The sequence below is a fragment of the Leopardus geoffroyi genome, chromosome B4 (assembly GCF_018350155.1).
Source record: "Leopardus geoffroyi isolate Oge1 chromosome B4, O.geoffroyi_Oge1_pat1.0, whole genome shotgun sequence".
Taxonomy (NCBI): Eukaryota; Metazoa; Chordata; class Mammalia; order Carnivora; family Felidae; genus Leopardus; species Leopardus geoffroyi.
The window spans coordinates 124,568,698-124,589,051 of NC_059341.1; the positions used below are offsets into that span (position 1 = coordinate 124,568,698).

General features: G+C 41.2%; 1 protein-coding gene across 1 annotated transcript in view; it reads right to left on the minus strand.

Moving 5' to 3' along the window:
* Nucleotides 1–20,263, minus strand: part of LOC123591891 (putative tetratricopeptide repeat protein 41) — a 77,143-nt gene extending 56,880 nt beyond the window's left edge. Inside the window, 3 exon segments of the mRNA XM_045466509.1 lie at nt 3,688–4,680; nt 15,509–15,657; nt 18,287–20,263. Coding sequence (XP_045322465.1) covers nt 3,688–4,489 — 802 coding nt within the window. The 5' untranslated portion in view covers nt 4,490–4,680; nt 15,509–15,657; nt 18,287–20,263.
* Between the last annotated feature and the right edge of the window lie 91 nt (nt 20,264–20,354).

The following is a 20,354-nucleotide window of genomic DNA, read 5'->3' on the forward strand; positions in this document are numbered from 1 at the left end:
CCCTCTCTCTCTGCCTCTCTCTCTCTCTGCCCCTCCCCTACCTGTGTATGCTCTCTCCCCTCAAAATAAATAAACTTAAAAAAAAAAAACAAAAACAAAAACTAGATTTGCTACATACATCCCCTCATCTTTTTAGATTGTTAACTAAGCATGAAGTTACCTAATTCAATCTTGTGGCAAATGTTTATATGTCTAACCATGGCAGGGGCTGGGAGAGCAGGGTGTATTTTTAGGACAAGATGCCCTGATCCAATGACAACCATGGGTAGAAGTGTAACTCTGCCATTGGGCAAGCCTGTTAAACTCTCCGGTAAAATAACAGGCAGGGCCAGACACTTGGATCTCTCAGAGATTCCTTCCAGTTTCAATTTACCGTAATTCTAAACTCACAGTTTAATTAAAGTCAAGGTGTTCTGGACTGTCAAAATGCCCTTCTGTCTCTGGGGACATTTAGATCCCCCAAAGTTTGTTTTTGCTTTTGTTTTAATGGAGGGAGGCTGTTATGCAGGAAAACGAACACCAGGTAGGCTAACGTGGTAGGTTCTGAAGATACTCACCTTACCTTGGACCTCCATACTTAACTGGGCTGCCCTTTGGTTCAGGTTAGAGCCAAACAGACCTGGAAATCCTACAGTCTGGCCAAAGTCAGCTTCAAATTTCAAGATCTTAGACAGAATTGGGAACGATCCCACAGTCTAATGGGTCTCGTGAGGTGAACTTGAACCTCACCCACTAATCTCAAGTATTTCCAAGGACCTCAGAAGTGTTTCTAAGAGTGAAGAGTATGAACCAAATAGCTCTATATTGTCTTATAATAACCACCAGCTTCCCAAGTGGCCTTTTGCTACCCACCACCCACTCCCATCAGATTTTGGAACTACCTGGGTGATTAAAGGGTATCAAAGTTACAAAAGAAAAATAATGTAGCAATTCTTTCTAAAGCCTTTTTTAAAATAATTCATCCATTCTGTAACTTCTAATTCACACATTTAGTCCATATATCATACATTCAAAACTAAAGTCTAAAGCAAGCTAATTTTTCAGTAATAACTAAAACCAAAGGCAAAGGAGAATACTATGGAGACCTGACCTGTCTCTAACCCAAATACACAGACAGGCTTGATTCTTAAACACATTAGTAAATATTAATCTACATAATGCAGTTCAGATTGAGATTAGTCACTAATAGTGATATAAAGAATACCACTATTAACCATATTTCAAGCTTTGGCCAAAAGCATATATCCTTCCAGCACTCGTGTGTGGTTATTCGTTTTTATTAGCTTTATTTGCTCTGTGCCTAATATGCATTAGGCACTGTTTTTAGGTATTTTACACACATTATTACTCTCAAGGTGGCTAATGTTAACCCATTATACACAAGAAGAGACTAAGGCTTACCAATATTGCCATTTGCTCAAGGTCACACACAGCTAGGAACTGAAAAATCTGAGATCTGAGAACATGTCTGTCCTTAGACATTCTAAAACTCCAAGCTTGTAGTAAATATTCAGGATAGTTTTTGACACTCAACACGCATTCACCTACTGTAGTTTCAGTAACAGCCCCAGATTATCATTTGGTATCCCATCCTGTCCCAACTCTCCATTCATGTTATTCCAGTGGGTCTGACTCTACCTCCAGCTCCAAGGTGACATATGACCCAGGATTAGCCAACCAGAGCGTCACACTCTCTTGGCACCAGTGATTAAGTCAGATACAAGCATATGGTCTCAGGCTAATCAGGGACAGAAAGACTCAGTGATAGGACTCTGAACCATTTCTGCCGGACTTGAACTTAGAGCTGCCCTTCCTTCCATGGTGGAGGAGCCTAGGAACTGAGGCAGCATCAGACAGCAGAGCCATGCTGAGAAATAATAAAACACCAGGGCTTGGTAACATCATTGGAGCCACTGGTTGAAGCCTGAGCTGAACCAGACCTGATCCTGGGCTTTAAACTTATATAACCTTGGGGCGCCTGGGTGGCGCAGTCGGTTAAGCGTCCGACTTCAGCCAGGTCACGATCTCGCGGTCCGTGAGTTCGAGCCCCGCGTCGGGCTCTGGGCTGATGGCTCAGAGCCTGGAGCCTGTTTCCGATGCTGTGTCTCCCTCTCTCTCTGCCCCTCCCCCGTTCATGCTCTGTCTCTCTCTGTCCCAAAAATAAATATACGTTGAAAAAAAAAAATTTAAACTTATATAACCTAATAAATCCCTTTTTCGTTAAAGTCAGTTTGAGTCACCCGCAACCCAAAGAGTTATGACTGACACAGCATTCTTTTCTAGGACTCCAAAATGATTTGGCTTGTAGGCAGAGTTGATGGGCACAGGTGGGATTTCACCACCCCCTTCCTCCCCACCAACGCTGCATTTGAATGACTTTAGGTGAGTCAACTCTGTCCCTTCAGTTTACCACAAACCCACCTGCTCCCTACCATAAGGACTACGGCCTGCCTGGCCCCCCAAAAGCATTTGGGAATGTACCACCTGCCATCACGTTGCAAGCCCACATTAACTGGGCCTTTACAACAGTACTTCATGACCTTTTTTGGATCATTGGGTCATTGAACCTTCTGAGACTCTGATCAAAGACACAGGCCATCTCCGTACCCCCACCCCCTGCAAAACACACATATACGTGTACACATTCTATTTTTTTTTTAAATATAATTTTAAGAGCAGCACAGATCCCTCCCAAAGTCTGTCTAGGTGAGAGACCTCTGCCATTCTCTAATATTGCTCTTCCCCTTTTATTCTGTATGTGTCCATGAGTCACTACTTTCAAAAATAAATGTAATCACTTCATTTAGAGGCAGAATGGCAAGCTGTGCTTATCAAACTTTAATGGGTATGCAACTTACCTGGTCATCTTATTAAAAGGCAGACTCTTACTCAGTAGACCTGGAATGCATTTCTAACAAGCTCCTAGGTGATGCTCAGTGCCGGTCCATGGATTACTGAGTGGTAAGGTTGAAAGAAAATGAGGGGGGATTTCGGAGTCAAAATGCCTTGGGTTCAAATCCCAGAATGATCCCTCGCTAATGATGTGATATCAGGGAAGTCACTTAACTGCCATACAGCAGCTTTCATTTGCTCATCTGTAAAACAGGATTTATAGTGCCTACCTTGCAGGGCTAAATCTTGAAGATTAAATGTGAAAACATACAAAAGGCACCCAAAAATTAATAAAAGCTCTCTTCCCTTTAGATCGGGGTTTCTCAGCCTTGACATTATTGACATTTCAGGTTGGAAAACACTTTCTTATGGGGGGCTGTTGTGTCTGCTGTAAGATGTGTGGCAGTTTCCCTGACCTCCACCCATTAGGACACCGGGACCACCCCCTGGCTCTGATGCCAGAATGTCTTCAGATTTGGCCCAAATGCCCCGCAGGGAACAACGAGCCCTGATCGAGACGCTCTGCTCCAGATCTACCACATTAACTGCCAAATATTTTAGGTCATCTCAGAGCTCCTGAACTTCCTCAACAGTCTTCCATGACCCCTCATTTGCTCTTATTTTCCATTTCAAAAATCTCCAAATGGAGAAATGCATGTTACAGGAATATGGTAACGATTTTAAAGGTTTAAGGAATATGTTCAGTCGTTTAAAGGTTCCTCTTACAAAGAAGACATAACAAAACATATTAGCCTTATGTTGATAATAGACTTAGCTCTCTCCGTAGTTACTAACCTATATTTCCGATCATTAAAGTGGCTGGGTAAAGTTGTTCTATCACAACTGACCAGTCCTTGAAAACCAGGTCCCCCAACTCGTGGAGATCTTTATGAAATCGGACACAGAGCCCTTTGCTAATAATCTTGGCCTTAAGCTTTCCAATCCTTAATTTTTCCTCATCAGTCAGCAGAGAGCCCGAGGACAGCCCCTCCTTTTCCTCATCTAAAGTCTTCAGCAGCATGGTTCCAGTCCTAAAGTAAAAATACTGAAATGGAGACTCATTCAGAAATGCTGCTTGGATGACCTCAAACTCCGTCAAACTGTAGTTGGGATTCTCCAGGACCCAAGGATAACCAATTTTTGCAGCAACGTAGAGGTTCTGTTCTACCGTGGATAAACTGAACAAGTCAGTCACTCTGGAGAGCATTAGAGGCACATGGTCAGGGAGGAAGTCCCCGTACATCTGACCCAGCATGCAGATGAAGAAAGGAAAACAGCTGTTCACATAGTCGAGACAGAGCTTCAGATACTGAGAGTGGAGACAAGAATGCTGTCTGAACAGGTTGGATGGTGAGGGTGGCGGGGCCTTCAACGCTGACCACCTCAGGTCCACGGCTTTGAAATACGTGCCCTGGGAATTGCAGAGTTCGTTAAGCTGAGGAAAGATGTAGTCGGCCAGAAAGTCTCTCTCTTCTTGAAAATCACTCAGAGTTGAGCAGATGTAAGGCTGAATGGGTTTCTGGGGCTTTAAAACAAATTGGGCATACCTGTCTACATGTGCCTTCTGGCTCATTTCACTTTGCTCAGGGGATGACATTGTGTTTAAAATGTAACAATTATCCTGGCACAGTTGCCGACCTCCGCTGCTTCTAAGAATTCCTCCTAATTGTGTTTGCTACAAACACTCTGAAAACTTTCCCCCAAAGGGTTTCTTTCTTACTGACATGCGACGATGAGAGGTGCCAACCAATGGACAGATCAGAGTTGAAAATCCAGTTTAAGTTAGGACTGAAAAAGAAAAAAAACAAGAACGTTCATTTTAGGATTAAAGGAAGTTCACATTTCCCCTGTTCTCCCCCAAAGCTTTTGCTGAAGAGCTGAGAGCCCAGAGGTGAGCAGGCCCTGGACACGAGGCCCCACCCACTGCCACTTCTGCCCCCTGTGAATTTGCAGATTATGCAAGGGGACTTCCTGAGAGGGTGAAAAGGAAGACAAATGCAGAAAATGAGCCTAATGCATCTAGGAGCAGATTTACTCAAGACCACTGACCAAGACCAGAAGCAAGAATGCAAATAGGTTATGAAGTTGAGGTCAGGACAAGAGGAAGAAATCAAAGTGTCACAAGGCCCAACACCAGTAGTGCACCCGGCATCTGAGAGACAAGGAAGTCAGGATCAAAGACCTTGACAGAGTTCTGTGATTTTTTTTTTTTTTTTTTATCTTAAGTTGAGCAGGCTCACATGAACTCCAACCACCTACGTGAGCTGGGAATTCAATTCCACTGAGCCGATGATAAAACACACGCCCTCCAACAACGATGTAGATATGCGTGCACCCTGCTGAGAAGCAAAAAGTTAAATAAAAACGACCTCGTTTCATGAGCATTTTCTTAATGCAAACTCATTTCCATATGAAACTTTGCTTTTTGGGTTATGTTTTTTGCCTTCACCTGTGGAAAAACATCGTGTGATCATGTATAGGGCAATTTTTCATCAGGATCATCTGACAAGAATAATGCAGTGCTTTTTTAAAAAGTGTTAACCCTTTTGTTTTTAATTGTTACAACAGCTCAATAATAGATAATATTGCCACCATACTTTACAGATGAAGAAACGGAAGTTCAAATAGGATAAGCATGTCCAAAGTCACTTGGCTAGTGCGTGGATAGCCAGGATCTAAACACAGGTTAGCCTGACTCCAGAACACATATATTATAGTGCCTCCATATTAGAGAGATCATGAAATACCTTAAATCAATGGGTGGGAAATACCTATCTAATAAATGATATTGTAATAACAAGTGGCAATTTGAAAAGAAAAATTAATTTAAGCCATATTCTCACACTACTGTACCAAAAAAAAAAAAAAAAAAAGTTATCCCAAATGACAGAATAGGCGTCATAAGTGCTTTATTAACAGACTTCTCTCTTGCCATGTAGGAGGCTAAAATTAAATTGTCAGCCCTTGCAAATATCCACCTTCTCCTAGGTCCGTGCAATCAGAGGTCATTTCTATTTTGGTCTCTACCATGTCCCCAACACCTAGCATAATAATTGGTCCAGAGTGGGTGATAGGTAAATATTTGTCGAATGATAGAATTTAACATAATTTTCAAATTAAAAGAAAACATTATTGAATATTTGTCAAACCGGGAGAGGACTTCTAAAACTTACAAGCTATGGAAGAAATCACCAAAAAAATGGACAGATATAGTTACATTTTGAAAAGACATAAAAGGTAATCAATGGGCTGTAAAAAATATTTTCCACAAATAAATTTATCTTTACTCTAAAAAAAATACTGACATCCTAGTAGACATATAAGCAAAAGACACAAATAGATAAAAAGAAAAACAATGCAAGAATACATATAAACGCATATGCAACCTTGCTAGAATTTTTTTTTTTTTATGTTTAAAGCAATGATACAGATTTTTAAGTATAGGTATATAAACATTGGTGAAACTTTTATCTCACATATAGCTATGGAACTGTAAACTGATAATTTCAGAAAGCGATTGGAAGGTATATTTAGAAGACAAGTGACAATATATTTCAAAATATATTAAAGCGTTTATAATGTTTGACTCAATGATTCCACTTTCTGGGAATCACTCAAACTAATCGAAATAGTGAAAAACTATAGCCATTAAGATGTTCATTATAGGGGCGCCTGGGTGGCTCAGTCGTTACGCGGCCGACTTCGGCTCAGGTCACGATCTCACGGTCGGTGAGTTCGAGCCCCGTGTCGGGCTCTGGGCTGATGGCTCGGAGCCTGGAGCCTGCTTCCGATTAAAAAAAAAAAAAAAAAAAAAAAAGATGTTCATTATATTGTTTCTGACAGGAAAAATGGTAAAAGAAAGAAAGCAAACTAAATGGTCTTTGCCAAGGGACTAGCGAAGAGGATAAAAGTACAACCATGGATGGCAGGTTGTACATCTGTTAAAAAGACAGTTGTGGACTTCTGCTTGTAGCCATAATAGAACGAGAGGGACTAGACTTATCTATCTTCTTCAGAAAATTAGAAAACTGACAAAACACATTAAATAGCTTTTTTCAGTTATTAGACCTCAGGCAGTATGGGAGCGTAAAGCCTACGTGAACTAGAGTATATCAGAAAAAGTCCGGGGTACCTGGATGGCTCAAATCTCATGGTTCATGGATTTGAGCCCCCGAGTTGGGCTTTGCACTGACAGTGTGGAGCCTGCTTCAGATTAGATCTGTCTCCCTCTCTGCCCCTCCCTCGCTCGCACATAAACTCTCTCTCTCTCAAAAATACACAAAAAAGAAAAAATAAAAAGTAGACTTCAGAACAAAGAGCATTACTAAGAATAGAGAGTGACGTTCCATGATGATAAAGGAGTCCACCAAAAAGACCTAACAATCTTAAGAGTGTATGCACTTAACGACAGAGCTCCAAAATACACAAAGCAAAAACTGGCAGAAAGAAGAAACAGACAAACCCTTAACATAGTCAGAGATTCAACATTCTTCTCTTACTAATCGATAGTTCAAGAAGACAAATAATCTGCAAGGATACAAAAGATCTGAAAAACGCCATCAAACAACCTGACATATTTTTTTAATATTCCACCCAACAACAGCAGAATACTGATTCTTCTCAAGTGCACGTAGAACAAGCACCAAGATAGATCATATGCTAGGCCAGGGGTCAGCAAACTACAGACCGGAAGTTAAAGCCCATCTGTTAACCTGTTTTTATAGAGAACATTCTATTGGAACACAGCCATTCCCATTCATATATTATATATTTCATGCTATAACAGCAGAGTTGAGAAGTTGAGCCTGTGAGGAGGTTTTGAGTATAAAGTCTGAAATATTTTCTATCTGGCCCTCTATTTTTATTTTATTTTATTATTGTTTATTTATTTTTGGGAGAGAAATAGAGAAAGCAAGCAGGAGAGGCACAGAGAGACAGGGAGACAGAGAATCCGAAGCAGGCTCCACACTGTCAGTGCAAAGCCCAGCATAGGCCTCTAGCCCACGAACCGTGAGATCATGACCTGAGCCAAAGTTGGATGCTCAACCGAATGAGCCATGCAGGCACCCCTCTTTCTGGCCCTTTAAACGATGTTTGCCAACCTCCATTCTATACCATAAACCAAAACTCAACAAATCTGAAAGAACTGAAATCATATAAAGTACACTCTTTAACCACCATGGAATTGAATTAGAAACTAATAACAGAAAGATACCTAAAAAATTCACAAGTTTTGGGAATTACACATTACATTTCTAATTGTAAACTCATGGGTAGAAGAGAAAGAAGAAAATTAGAGCAGTGATAGAAATCAGTAAGAAGGCATCGCTTGCCTAGTGGAGGGGCAGGGGACGGAAATAACTTGGAAGAGTCACAAGGGAACTCTTTAGGGCAATGGGAATGTTCTATATCTTAATTATAGTGGTGATTAGGTAGAGGCATTCATCAAAATTCACCAACTGAACATTTAAAATGGGTGCGTTTAGTGGTGCCTGGGTGGCTCAGTCGGTTGAGCGTCTGACTTCAGTTCAGGTCATGATCTCATGGCTCTTGGTTTTGGCTCAGGTCATGATCTCCTGCTTCGTGAATATGAGCCCCTCATTGGGCTCTCTGCTGTCAGCGCAGAGCCTGCTTCTCATCCTCTGTCCCCCTCTCTGCCCCACCCCCACTCACGTGCACGCTCATTCTCTCTCAAAAATAAAAACATTTTTTAAAAATGGGTGCATCTAAATTTTATGTAATTTATACTGAAATAAGTTTAATTCTTACAGAAATCTGAGAACTAGCAAGAGGAAAATATTTATAATGGTTGGGTGAAAAGGAAAGAAAAAAAAAAAAAGCATAGGCCATAATAACAACAGTGTCAACAAAACGCAGCTAAGTATGGGAAACAGCACACTACAGAGGTGAACGAAAGCTCTAAGCTCAGAAGACCGATTCCCTGGATTCAAGTTCTTATAGTAAGTTTCTCAATTTCACCATGCTTCAGTGTCCTCATCTACAAAATAGGTGGGGCGCCTGGGTGGCGCAGTCGGTTAGGCGTCCGACTTCAGCCAGGTCACGATCTCGCGGTCCGGGAGTTCGAGCCCCGCGTCAGGCTCTGGGCTGATGGCTCGGAGCCTGGAGCCTGTTTCCGATTCTGTGTCTCCCTCTCTCTCTGCCCCTCCCCCGTTCGTGCTCTGTCTCTCTCTGTCCCAAAAATAAATAAAAAAAAAAAACGTTGCAAAATAGGAATGACAGGATCCATATCATAAAATACTAGAGAAGATCAAACAAGTTATTAGATGCAAAATGCTACGAACAGTGTCTGTAACAAATATCCAATGAATGTTAACTATTATTATCAGAAGAAATGCACATGAGGGAAAAACAGAAAAGAAAAATGATATGGTAGCTGTGTTAGAATGGCTAATTATGGCAGATTGCAGCATATCTATTTCTCTAATCAAAATGACTGTACTCTTACCTCTGGGCTGCCATCCAGGGACATGCCATCCAGACGGAGGAAGACCCAGAAACGTCGGGGCCACGTGAGCCAGGGCCACATGAGCCAGGGGCACGTGAGCCACAGCCACGGCAGCCTCACAGCACCAGAAGAACCCAGGAGGCCAGGGTAATGCTGGTGGCATGCATCACCACGGGATCAACTTTGACAAATATCACCCAGGTTACTTTGGGAAAGTTGGCATGAGGCATCACCACTTAAAGAGCTTCTGCCCAACTGTCAACCTTGACAAACTGTGGACCTTGGGCAGTGAGCAGACACGGGTAAATGCTGCCAAAAAGAAAACAAGACAGGAGCTGCTCCTATCATTGCTGTGATGCGATGGCACTACTACAAAGTTTTGGGGAAAGGAAAGCTCCCAAAACATGGTGCCTGCCATCTTGAAGGCACCATGGGGGGAGAGGGAGCAGGGCTGCGGCTAGGTAGCTTGAAGCCACGTGGAGGGAGGTTCATTCAATGCTAACAAGTGCTTTTCAAAAAAAAAAAAAAAAAAAAAGGCTGTGAATTATAGCTATATTATTTTATAATTAAATTTTTAAATTAAAAAAATCTCTAGAGGCCCCTGGCTGGCTCATTTGGTGGAGTGTGTGACTCTTGGTCTTGAGGTTATGGGTTCAAGCCCCACCTTAGGTGCAAAGATTGCTTAAAAATAAAATCCTAAAATAAAAGAAAATAAAAATAACAATCTCCAGAGGTGCCTGGGTGGCTCAGTCCATTTAGCATTGGACTTGGGGACTTCAGCTTAGGTCATCATCTTGTGGTTCTTGAGTTTGAGCCCTACATCAGGCTCTCTGCTGTCAGCACGGAGCCACTTCACATCCTGTCTCCCTCTCTCTGTCCCTCCTTTGCATGTTGTGTCTCTCTCAAAAATAAATAAACATTAAAATAATAATAATAATAGTAATAATAATCTCCACATCTTGCTCCAGAACTGCTAATAAAGAGCCTTCCCAGTTTTTGCCAAAATAGGGGATTAATGGAGCGGGGAGGGGGAGTAGAGGAGACCTAAATGGAAGGAGTCATTTTTGAGTGGAAAGAAAATATAGAAAAGTAAGATGTGACTTTTAATTTTACTTTAAGGCAATTTAAGTCAAAAAACTTTTAACTAGAAACTTCATTATTACCATAAGTGGAAAACCCTTATCATATGCCACAAATAGATAGTAGCCATAAAAATAAATGCATTAAAAAACAGTGTGAAAAAATTCTAGTTAGATACACTTCTCTTTTTATTGAAAAGGTAGATTAACATGTACTTATTAGAGAGACATTTAAGACAAACTTGTACCAAATTAACTTTCTCTTGGCAGAATCAAAAAGATTGAAGCAGAATTGAAAGGTCCAACATCTACACCAGGAAATGAAAGTTATTTAATATCTATCCCTGGCCCATCTGACAGCAGCAAGGGGCATCATGGTGGATACACTCCTAGAAGTTGAGCATGAATTTTGGAGTCATATAAACCCTGCCTCAAACTGACTCTGTCACTAGGACCTGCACCTGTAAATCTGGAAATGATGACCACACCCATGTGACAGGGTTAAATGAGACTTTGCATAATAAGCACCTGATAAGCTTTTTTTTTTTTTAATAAAAATTTGTTTTAACACTTCTTTAAAAAAATTTTTTTATGTTTATTTATTCTTGAGACAGACAGAGCACAAGTGGGGGAGGGGCAGAGAGAGAAGGAGACACAGAATCTGAAGCAGGCTCCAGGCTCTGAGCTGCCAGCATAGAGCCTGATGGGGGCTCGAACCCACAAACTGTGAGATCATGACCTGAGCCGAAGTCAGACGCTCAACCGACTGAGCCACCCAGGCGCCCCTTAGCACTTCTAAAATGGACCTCTCATAATATCCTTACTTAAGATTTCTTAAGCAAGTTATCACTGTTTTATATTTTATAATCTACAAGGTACATACTAAGCCCTCAATGTTTTCTATTCCTATTGTTGTCAAAGTTAATATTACCTTTATAACATGTTTGCCTTCATATTTTGTGATACAGTAGCCTCAACAGTAGTACTCCATGGATCACTGCACTTTATAACTAAAAGTTATGAGAATATCTATTAACTGGTCAGAAATTCCTCTGACCTTTTACAGAAATTTCTCTCAATACTTTAAGGCTTAGAAATTTCTATATTCAAATTACCTAACTTTGGCAATTTTACCCTTGACAGCCCCAGATTTTTTTAAGCTTCTTATGCTTAAAATGCCCATTGGTGGGAATGTAAATTGGTACAACTATTCTAGGGGGCAATTTTTAGTATCAAAATCCTTTTAAAACATGTCATATTTTTTACCAAGCATTCCAATTTTTTTTTTTAGAGAGATAGAAAATGCAAGACGCCCCAAGCATTTCCAATTTTAAAAATTCATTTTGTATATAAAGATTTATCTATAAGGATTTTCGTTGCAGCAATATTTATGATGGTTTAAAATTGGTAAAAAACTAAAGGTCTAACAACAATAAATCGAACAATTACAGCACAGTCATGACACGAGACAATGTTAATCCATTAAAAGACACCTTGCAAAAATATTTACATGGGAAACTGTTTACCACATATTGACAAGTGAAAAAGAAAGTTCCAAAAATAGTATTATTGTGTGGTCCCCATTTAATTTAAAAATATATGTTAGATTTTGGGGTACTTGAGTGGCTCAGTCAGTTAAGCATATGACTTTTGATTTCACTCAGGTCATGATCTCACAACTGATTCTCTCAAGATTCTCTATCTCTCCCTTTCCCTCTCCCTCTCTCCCCTCCCTTACACATTCTCTCTCTCTCTCCTCCTTTCTCAAAAAAATAAATAAATAAAAATACATGTCAAATTTCAACACAGACACCAAGATGCTAGTAGTGACCTATCTCATTAATGCATACAGGTTATTTCAATTTTCTTCCTTGACCTTTCTTTTAATTTTCAATCTTTTTTATAATGCACATTCATGGCTGTTGAAATCTTAACACAATAAAATTTCCTTTTTTAAAAAAAGCCCTCAAACTCTTCCCAGTCAGTAGTCAAGAGGTGGCTAGAACAATGTAACAAATGTTTAAAGGGCGCCCGAGTGGCTCAGTCGGTTAAGCATCCAAGTTCAGCTCAGGTCATGATCTCAGGGCTTGTGGACTAGAGCCCCGGGTCGGGCTCTGTGCTGACGGCTCAGAATCTGGAGCCTGCTTCAGATTCTGTGTCTCCCTCTCTCTCTGCTCCTCCCCCCTCCACCGCCTCTCAAAAATAAATAAACATTAAATTTTTTTTTAAAAAATAAATGTTTAAAATATGAGTTCTACTTTGTTCTGCCAATACCGAACTCTGGGACTTCATCTAAGTTCTCAGAACCACAAATTTCCTAAGCTTTTTTTTAATTTTTATTTTTAAAGGGGATGTGCAGGGGGGAGGTTTGATACGGGAGCATAAATTGGTATAGCCTTTTCTCAGAGGAATTAGTAAATACTCATAGAATTTTGAATGTATATACACTTTGATCTAACTATTCCAAACTATATATTTATCCTCCAGACAAACACACATGAACACAAAACCTTGTGCATGTTAAAGCATTCTCTGCAGCACTAATCGTGACAGCAACAAAAGCTGGAAACAATACCAATGCCTATCAAACAGGACAGCAGATTGGGGCACCTGGGTGGCTCAGTCAGTAAAGCGGCCGACTTCAGCTCAGGTCATGATCTTGCAGTCTGTGAGTTCGAGCCCCGTGTCGGGCTCTGTGCTGACCGCTCAGAGCCTGGAGCCTGTTTCAGATTCTGTGTCTCCCTCTCTCTCTGACCCTCCCCTGTTCATGCTTTGTCTCTCTCTGTCTCAAAAATAAATAAATGTTTAAAAAAAATTTAAAAAGAAAACGAAAAAAAAAACCAGAACAGCAGATTTAAAAAGGAATGAGATATCTGGGATGTATTAAATAGAATAAGCTAATATGCATTATTCCCTTTGTTTTTTAAAAAATCAAAAATTTCATCTTTAATTTAACCACACACGTACTTTTGCACAAATACACACAAATTTTTGGCAGGATGCATAAGGAACCTCTATCAGTAATGACTTCTAGAGAATGGGAATGAGGAGGTGGGAAGAATCTAGAACTTTTACCTTTGACCTTATACTTCTCTGTACCAACTGGGCATTTTTTTACACCATGAGAATATAATAGTTTTATCATTTAAAACTGAAAGGGAGGGGCGCCTGGGTGGCTCAGTCGGTTGAGCGTCCGACTTCGGTTCAGGTCATGACCTCACAGTCTGTGAGTTCAAGCCCTGCATCGGGCTCTGTGCTGATGGCTCAGAGCCTGGAGCCTGCTTCCGATTCTGTGTCTCCCTCTCTCTCTGCCCCTTCCCTGCTCATGCTCTGTCTCTCTCTGTCTCAAAAATAAATAAAAACATTAAGAAAAAAAAATTGTTTTAAATAAATAAAACTGAAAGGGAGAGTTGTAGAATAACATGATTTCCAAGATTCCGTCCAGCGCTAAAACTCTATTTAGTCCTAACGTAAATTATCAACATGTATGATTGGATCATGCAAAATATCAACTTACCACAAATTAAAATTTAACAAATATTATTTGAAATTCAATTCCTCTTATTTTCTGCTAGTGTCCAAAGTCAATAAAAGACATTGGGTGGATATTTTTTAACTGACCTATTTTTATTAAGCAAACCCTAGGGAGATGTTTGTTTTTAATTAATAGAAAAGGGGCACCTGGGTAGCTCAGTCAGTTGAGCATCTGACTCTTGATTTCGGCTCAGGTTATGATCCCAGGGTCATGGGATGGAGCCTGTGTTGGGCTCTGTGCAGAGCACAGAACCTGCTTAAGATTCTCTCTCTCTCTCTCTCTCTCTCTCTCTCTCTCTCTGTCCTTCTGCCCTTCTCCCATTCATATTTTCTCTCTCCAAAAAAAAAAAAAAAAGAAAAAAAGAAAATATGCACTACAAGATTATGGGTGAATTTAATTTAAAACAGGTTTAGGGGTGCCTGGGTGGCTCAGTCTGTTAAGTGTCCAACTTCAGCTCAGGTCATGATCTCACAGTCCATAAGTTCAAGCCCTGCGTTGGTCTCTGTGCTGACAGCTCAGACCCTGGAGCCTGCTTTGGATTCCATATCTCCCTCTCTCTCTCTCTGCCACTCCCCTGCTCTGTCACTGTCTCTCTTTCAAAAATAAATAAACAAAAAAAAAAAAAAAAAAAAACAACTTTAAACTTGGAGTTCCTGGCTGACTCAATGGGTAGAGCCTGTGGCTCTTGATCTCAGGGTTGTGAGTTCAAGCCTCATGTTGGGCATGGGTTCAAGCCTCATGTTAAAAACAAACAAACAGAAAAATAGATTTAAACTTTCTAACTGCATAAATAAAAGTTACAGCACCCAGAGATTTTATCAGCAAATGCAGGTAACCATTTTACAAATCCAAAGTCAATTCTCAAGCAAGATATTTGGTGTCAGTTTGGGCAGGGTATAGGGAAAAGATCACAAATAATCCAAAATCACAGTTAAAACTGGTCAAAAAGAAGATATAATGTAAACTACAGTTGCAATTACATTATATATTTAGAAACACATTTATTGTTCTATAGCCAAAATAATGCAAGTTCTACAGCTTGGAAACATTAAACATTACATAAATTGCTTGATGAAAAACCACCAAAAAGTTAACATAAGAAAATAATTATGGCTATTCTTTTTAATGTTAATTTATTTTTGAGAGAGAGAGAGAGAGAATATCATAGTGTGAATGGGGGAGGCACAGAGAGAGGAAGACACAGAATCCAAAGCAGGCTTCAGGCTCCGAGCTGTCAACACAGAGCCCGACATGGGGCTTGAACTCAAGAAACATGACATCATGACCTGCCAAAGTTGGATGCCGAACCAAGCAAGTCACCCAGGCGCCCCTAATAATGGCTGTTTATTGTCTTACCTAAAATCTTTTTGTTTTTTACACATTAAAATAGGACCAAGGAATTCTCTATCTGCTAGGTAGAGCCACATCTACTTTTTTTTTTTTTTTTTTTTTTTTTTTTTTTTTTGAGCCACGTCTACTTTTACAATTTACTATGATGGACACTAGAGAAGCTGGATCAGACACTTGAGAACTTACTTAAAGGCATCAGATGGCTACCCAGGCAACCAGGATTTGAGGAGACAAGACTCCAGAAAGAAAGAAAGTGTTGAGAAGTGGGCCCCACATTCTCTCTTGCTTTTCCCCTCCAAGTACTTGCTGATTCCTACGCCACAGGAACCTGCATTCTTGGAGGAAAGCACAGTATCAATTGGCTGCACTTGACAGGGCCACTGCTAGAAATACAAAAATCGGAATTCAGGAACGACTGAGGAGGCGGCCTGGGAAACACCATAGGCTTTGCATTGTATTTTCTGGATGCTCAAGCCAAGGTTTCCCACATCCCTGGAGTGCGCTCACAGGTGCTCTCATTTTCTTCTAAGCTGGGATATGTTTTATGTAGTGTGAGATAGGAGCCCACTTCACTTTGCTGGAGATGGGTAACCAGTCAAGGCCGGCATCATTTATGAAGTAAACTAGCCATTCCCCTCTAAACAGAAAAATTGCTTTTGTCACGTATTAAATTGAGGCGATCTATTTCTGGATTCTCTCTGTTGTTACACTGATCTGTTTGTATATTCAAACATTCAGTGGACATTTATCAGTCCTTTTGACTGTTCATCATCTGAACCCGTTCCTGTATTTGGGGGAATCTCCATCTTAAGATTCTTATCCCCACCTTATGAGCCCAACCCTCACAAAAAAAAGCTGAAAATGCCAGATAAACCCTTTCTCAGCTTCCCTTGCAGCTAAGATGCAGTAGCAGCTAGCTTCTAAAATGGCCCCAGTGATGTCTGACTCCTGGTATTTACATCTTTGGGCAATCCCCTCTCACTGAATAGGGTTATTGCAGAAGTGATGGTGTGTGATTTCTGAGGTTGGTCAGGACTTATTATGGCTACTCCCCGGCTTTTCACTCACTCTGGAGAAACCTGCCATGCAATGAGCACACTCAAACAGCCCTACGAAGATCAATGAGGTGAAGAACTGAGATCTCCCACCAAGAGCTATATGAGTGAGCCATCACAGAAGCAAACCCCGCAGCCTGTCAAACCTTAGATGACAGCATCGCACACTGACACCTGACCGCAGCCTCATGAGAGACCATGAACCAGAACCACCCAGTTCAGCGCTCCTGGATTCCTGACCTACAGATACGATGAGACAATAAACGTTTACTGTTTTAAGCTGTATAGTTTGGGGATAATTTATTACATAGCAATAGATAATACTTAGGGTCTGGCACCTGACCCAAGTTCTCTATTTGTTTTATATTCTTCAGTAACATCTTCTAGGTTTTTTTCACATTGGAGCTCTTTCTTGTCAAATTACTCCTAAATATTTGATGGGTTTTGCCTCTAATATACATGAAGTCTTTTAAATTTCCATTTCTTTTTTTTTTTCCTTTTTTTAAAAAATATTTTTCTTTATTTTGAGAGAGAGAGTGCAAGCGAGGGGCAGAGAGGAAGGGAGAGAGAGAATCCCAAGCAGGCTCCATGCTGTCAGCGCACAGCCCAATGCGGGGCTCAAACTCACAAACCATGAGATCATGACCTGAGCTGAAACCAAGAGTTGGACGCTTAACCAACTGAGCCATCCAGGTGCCCCTTAAATTTCCATTTCTATGTGTTTTTTGCAAGATTAGAGTGAGTCTATTGGTGTTTATATATTTATCTCATAGTCCATAATTTACCAAACATTGTGTGTGTGTGTGTGTGTGTGTGTGTGTGTGTGTGTGTGTGTATAATTTTTTTTTCCTCCCTAACTAGAATCTCTTGGGTTTCCAGGGTATACAGTCATTTCAACAGTAAGAAGCGATTCCAAAATAAAAGACTTCAACTTTCTTAAGGTTAATGCCAATTACTTCATGTTCTTGTCTTAGACCCTCCTAAAGAGTGTGGGACAATTCTGACAATAAAAGGCATGTCTGTCTGGTTCCTGATTCCTACTGAAATGGGTTTTAGTGTTTTGCTGTTTAGAATGATATTTGCTATAGGGGCACTTGGGTGGCTTAGTCAGTTAAGCATCTGACTTCGGCTCAGGTCATGATCTAGCAGTTTGTGAGTTGGAGCCCTGCATCGGACTCTGTGCTGACAGTTCAGAGCCTGGAGCCTGCTTTGGTTTCTGTGCCTCCCTTTCTCTCTCCCCTTCCGCTGCTCACACTCTGTCTCTCAAAAATAAATAAACATTTTTGGGGCGCCTGGGTGGCGCAGTCGGTTAAGCGTCCGACTTCAGCCAGGTCACGATCTCGCGGTCCGTGAGTTCGAGCCCCGCGTCGGGCTCTGGGCTGATGGCTCAGAGCCTGGAGCCTGCTTCCAATTCTGTGTCTCCCTCTCTCTCTGCCCCTCCCCTGTTCATGCTCTGTCTCTCTCTCTGTCTCAAAAATGAATAAAACATTAAAAAAAAAAAATTAAAAAAAAATAAATAAATAAACATTTTTAAAAATTTAGAATGATAGTTGCTATGATTTTTTTCATCAAGGTATAATTTACACACAAAATCCACTTTTTTAAGTGTAGAGGTTTTTTTTTAATCCACTAACCACCTCCAAAATCAAGATCAAAAGCACTTCCATCACTCCAAAAAGTCCCCTCATACTCTTCTGCAGTCATTCTCTTATATCTTTGCTTCGGTTTAAATAAGATACATGTACTTATGCAAGTCCACCATTAATATTTGTTCAAGCTCTGCACAGAGACCATATCTACATTGTTCACCTGTATACTGCCGGCACCTTGCATGACACCAGGCACGTACCAGATCAACACTTCCTGAATGGATGAATGACCCAACCAACAGATTCACCATGATGCTCACCCTCATTCCTTAACGCTCCCTGATTGCAACTGCTTTCCTGCCGTCATCTCCCTGGTCTGCATTCTCCCTGACTCCTCACTGTTGGACTACACCTGTCACCAGGTGAGCTGTCCAATGCCCCTGATGGCACCCCTTTGCCTATATGGTTTTCTCTTCCAAGAAGCTTACCAACAGCAACAACAACAAAGGCAGCTTTTTCCCGTAGTGTCCATGGACATACGGTGTCAAAGGGAAAAACTAAAACTAGAAAGCAAAAGAATCCGATCCAAAGCTAGGGAGTTTAATAACAGCCTGGGGTATAAGTTCTGGAGGAACTAGACCAAGAAGGGAAGTGAGAATCAACAATGGGTCAAAAATCAGAAGAGGTGGAGACCCCAGGGGAGAAACGGCTAGGCTGGATTCTGAACAAGCTGCCCTTTCCTTGTACAAGGTGCATAGCCAGGGATCCCATCTTAAAGGGGCAGAGCTGAGCCAGACAATAGCCAGCCATCTTCTGCCAGACCATGTCTCAGGTCTTGCCTGCCTCATAGATCCCCACCATCATCTGATGAAGCCTCTACCCACAAGCAATGGATCTATTTGGGAAGTCATGTATCATTCTCAGTTCCCTCCAGGTGCAACACTGAACTAGCCACCACTGACCAGTTCAGATGGAATTCGCAGTTTCAGAACTGGTTGCTTACTTGTCCAGAACTAGAGAAAAAGGTGAAGAAGTTGAGCTGTGAAATGCAGAAAAGTGAAAGAACCCCCCTTTTCTAAAAGCAAAAATAATAATAATGATAATAGTAATAATAAACAGGAGCTAAAATATACAAAAATGCAATTATTTGAGACTTCTGAATGTAATTTCCACCCTAGCATACTCAAAAAAAAAAAAAAATACAATCACAGAAGCATTTAAAAAAAACTTTGCAAGGTACCCTTTGCTTACTAATAACAAACGTTGACAATCTGGGCAGATGTAAATAATTCACCACCACAATGTGTAAACACCAACCACAAGAGTTAAGATTGGCCAACCTAAACAGGGGAAGTTACAAAAGATTATGATAGACTTTCAACTGAAAAGCTTGTCTTTAGGAATTCGGATAATTATCTAAAAACAAATTCAAAGTTCCATTTTTTCTGGAGGAAGCGAGAAGGGACTGGTTTTTATTGGAAACGAGGTCGGCTTCGGGGGCGTATGGAAAGACTAGGTTAAAGAGACACAGAAAATATTTCCAAAGGCGCAAGCTTAGGGTGAGGGACTTCCCTCGCCGGAAAGCCACCTGGTGCTGTGTCTTTCTAAACGCTGACTGGGTATTTCTATGAAGTGACCAGGCTGCACACCCTCTCATTTGCAGCCCCACAGGTTTTGCTTTCAAATATCTGCAGGTGTATCCTCCTAAACCGAGTAAACGAGTACTTTTTTTTCTTTCTGTGCTAGACGGAATTTTACGAACACGCGCTCCACCTGGCTTATGGTAGGGATTCTAGGGCCGCTGGTCACCGCCTTTGAGCTTTAGGAGTGAGTTGAGGGCATCGAAGTTGTTCTAAATTTTCCTCAAAGGAAAAAAAGAAGCCCCACTCTCCTCTTCTACAAACCGAACCAGGGAGGCCACAGGCTCCGGCCACGGAACGCAGAGATGCAGTGAAGGCTCCGGCGGCTCAAATGATGCCGGAGGAGCCAGATTCGTATTTACCGACCAGAAGTGGAACCCCGACTCGGAAAGGCCGACCCCCGAACACTGGGCGGCTTTGGCCAGGGTGTCGGGGCTCTCCGGGCCTGTTTCTATAGGCTGTGATACAGTTTAGAGTCCTGGAATAAGTACAGACATTGACTACAAACAGAACGAGACGTAAACTCTAAACCACGCAGCACCGAATTCCCGCAAAAACACGTTGGGAAATGCGGAAGAGCCAAGCTACGCAGCTGGCCCGAAGTCCAAAGACTACGATTCCCAGCATTCAATACAGTGTACCTCCCCCACCCCTGTGCGTTGCATGCCGGTAATTGTAGTTTCTCACCACTCCCATCTAAAAAGTGCTCGGGCGATTTTCAACCTCTCACATGTTTCTTTTTCCCCAG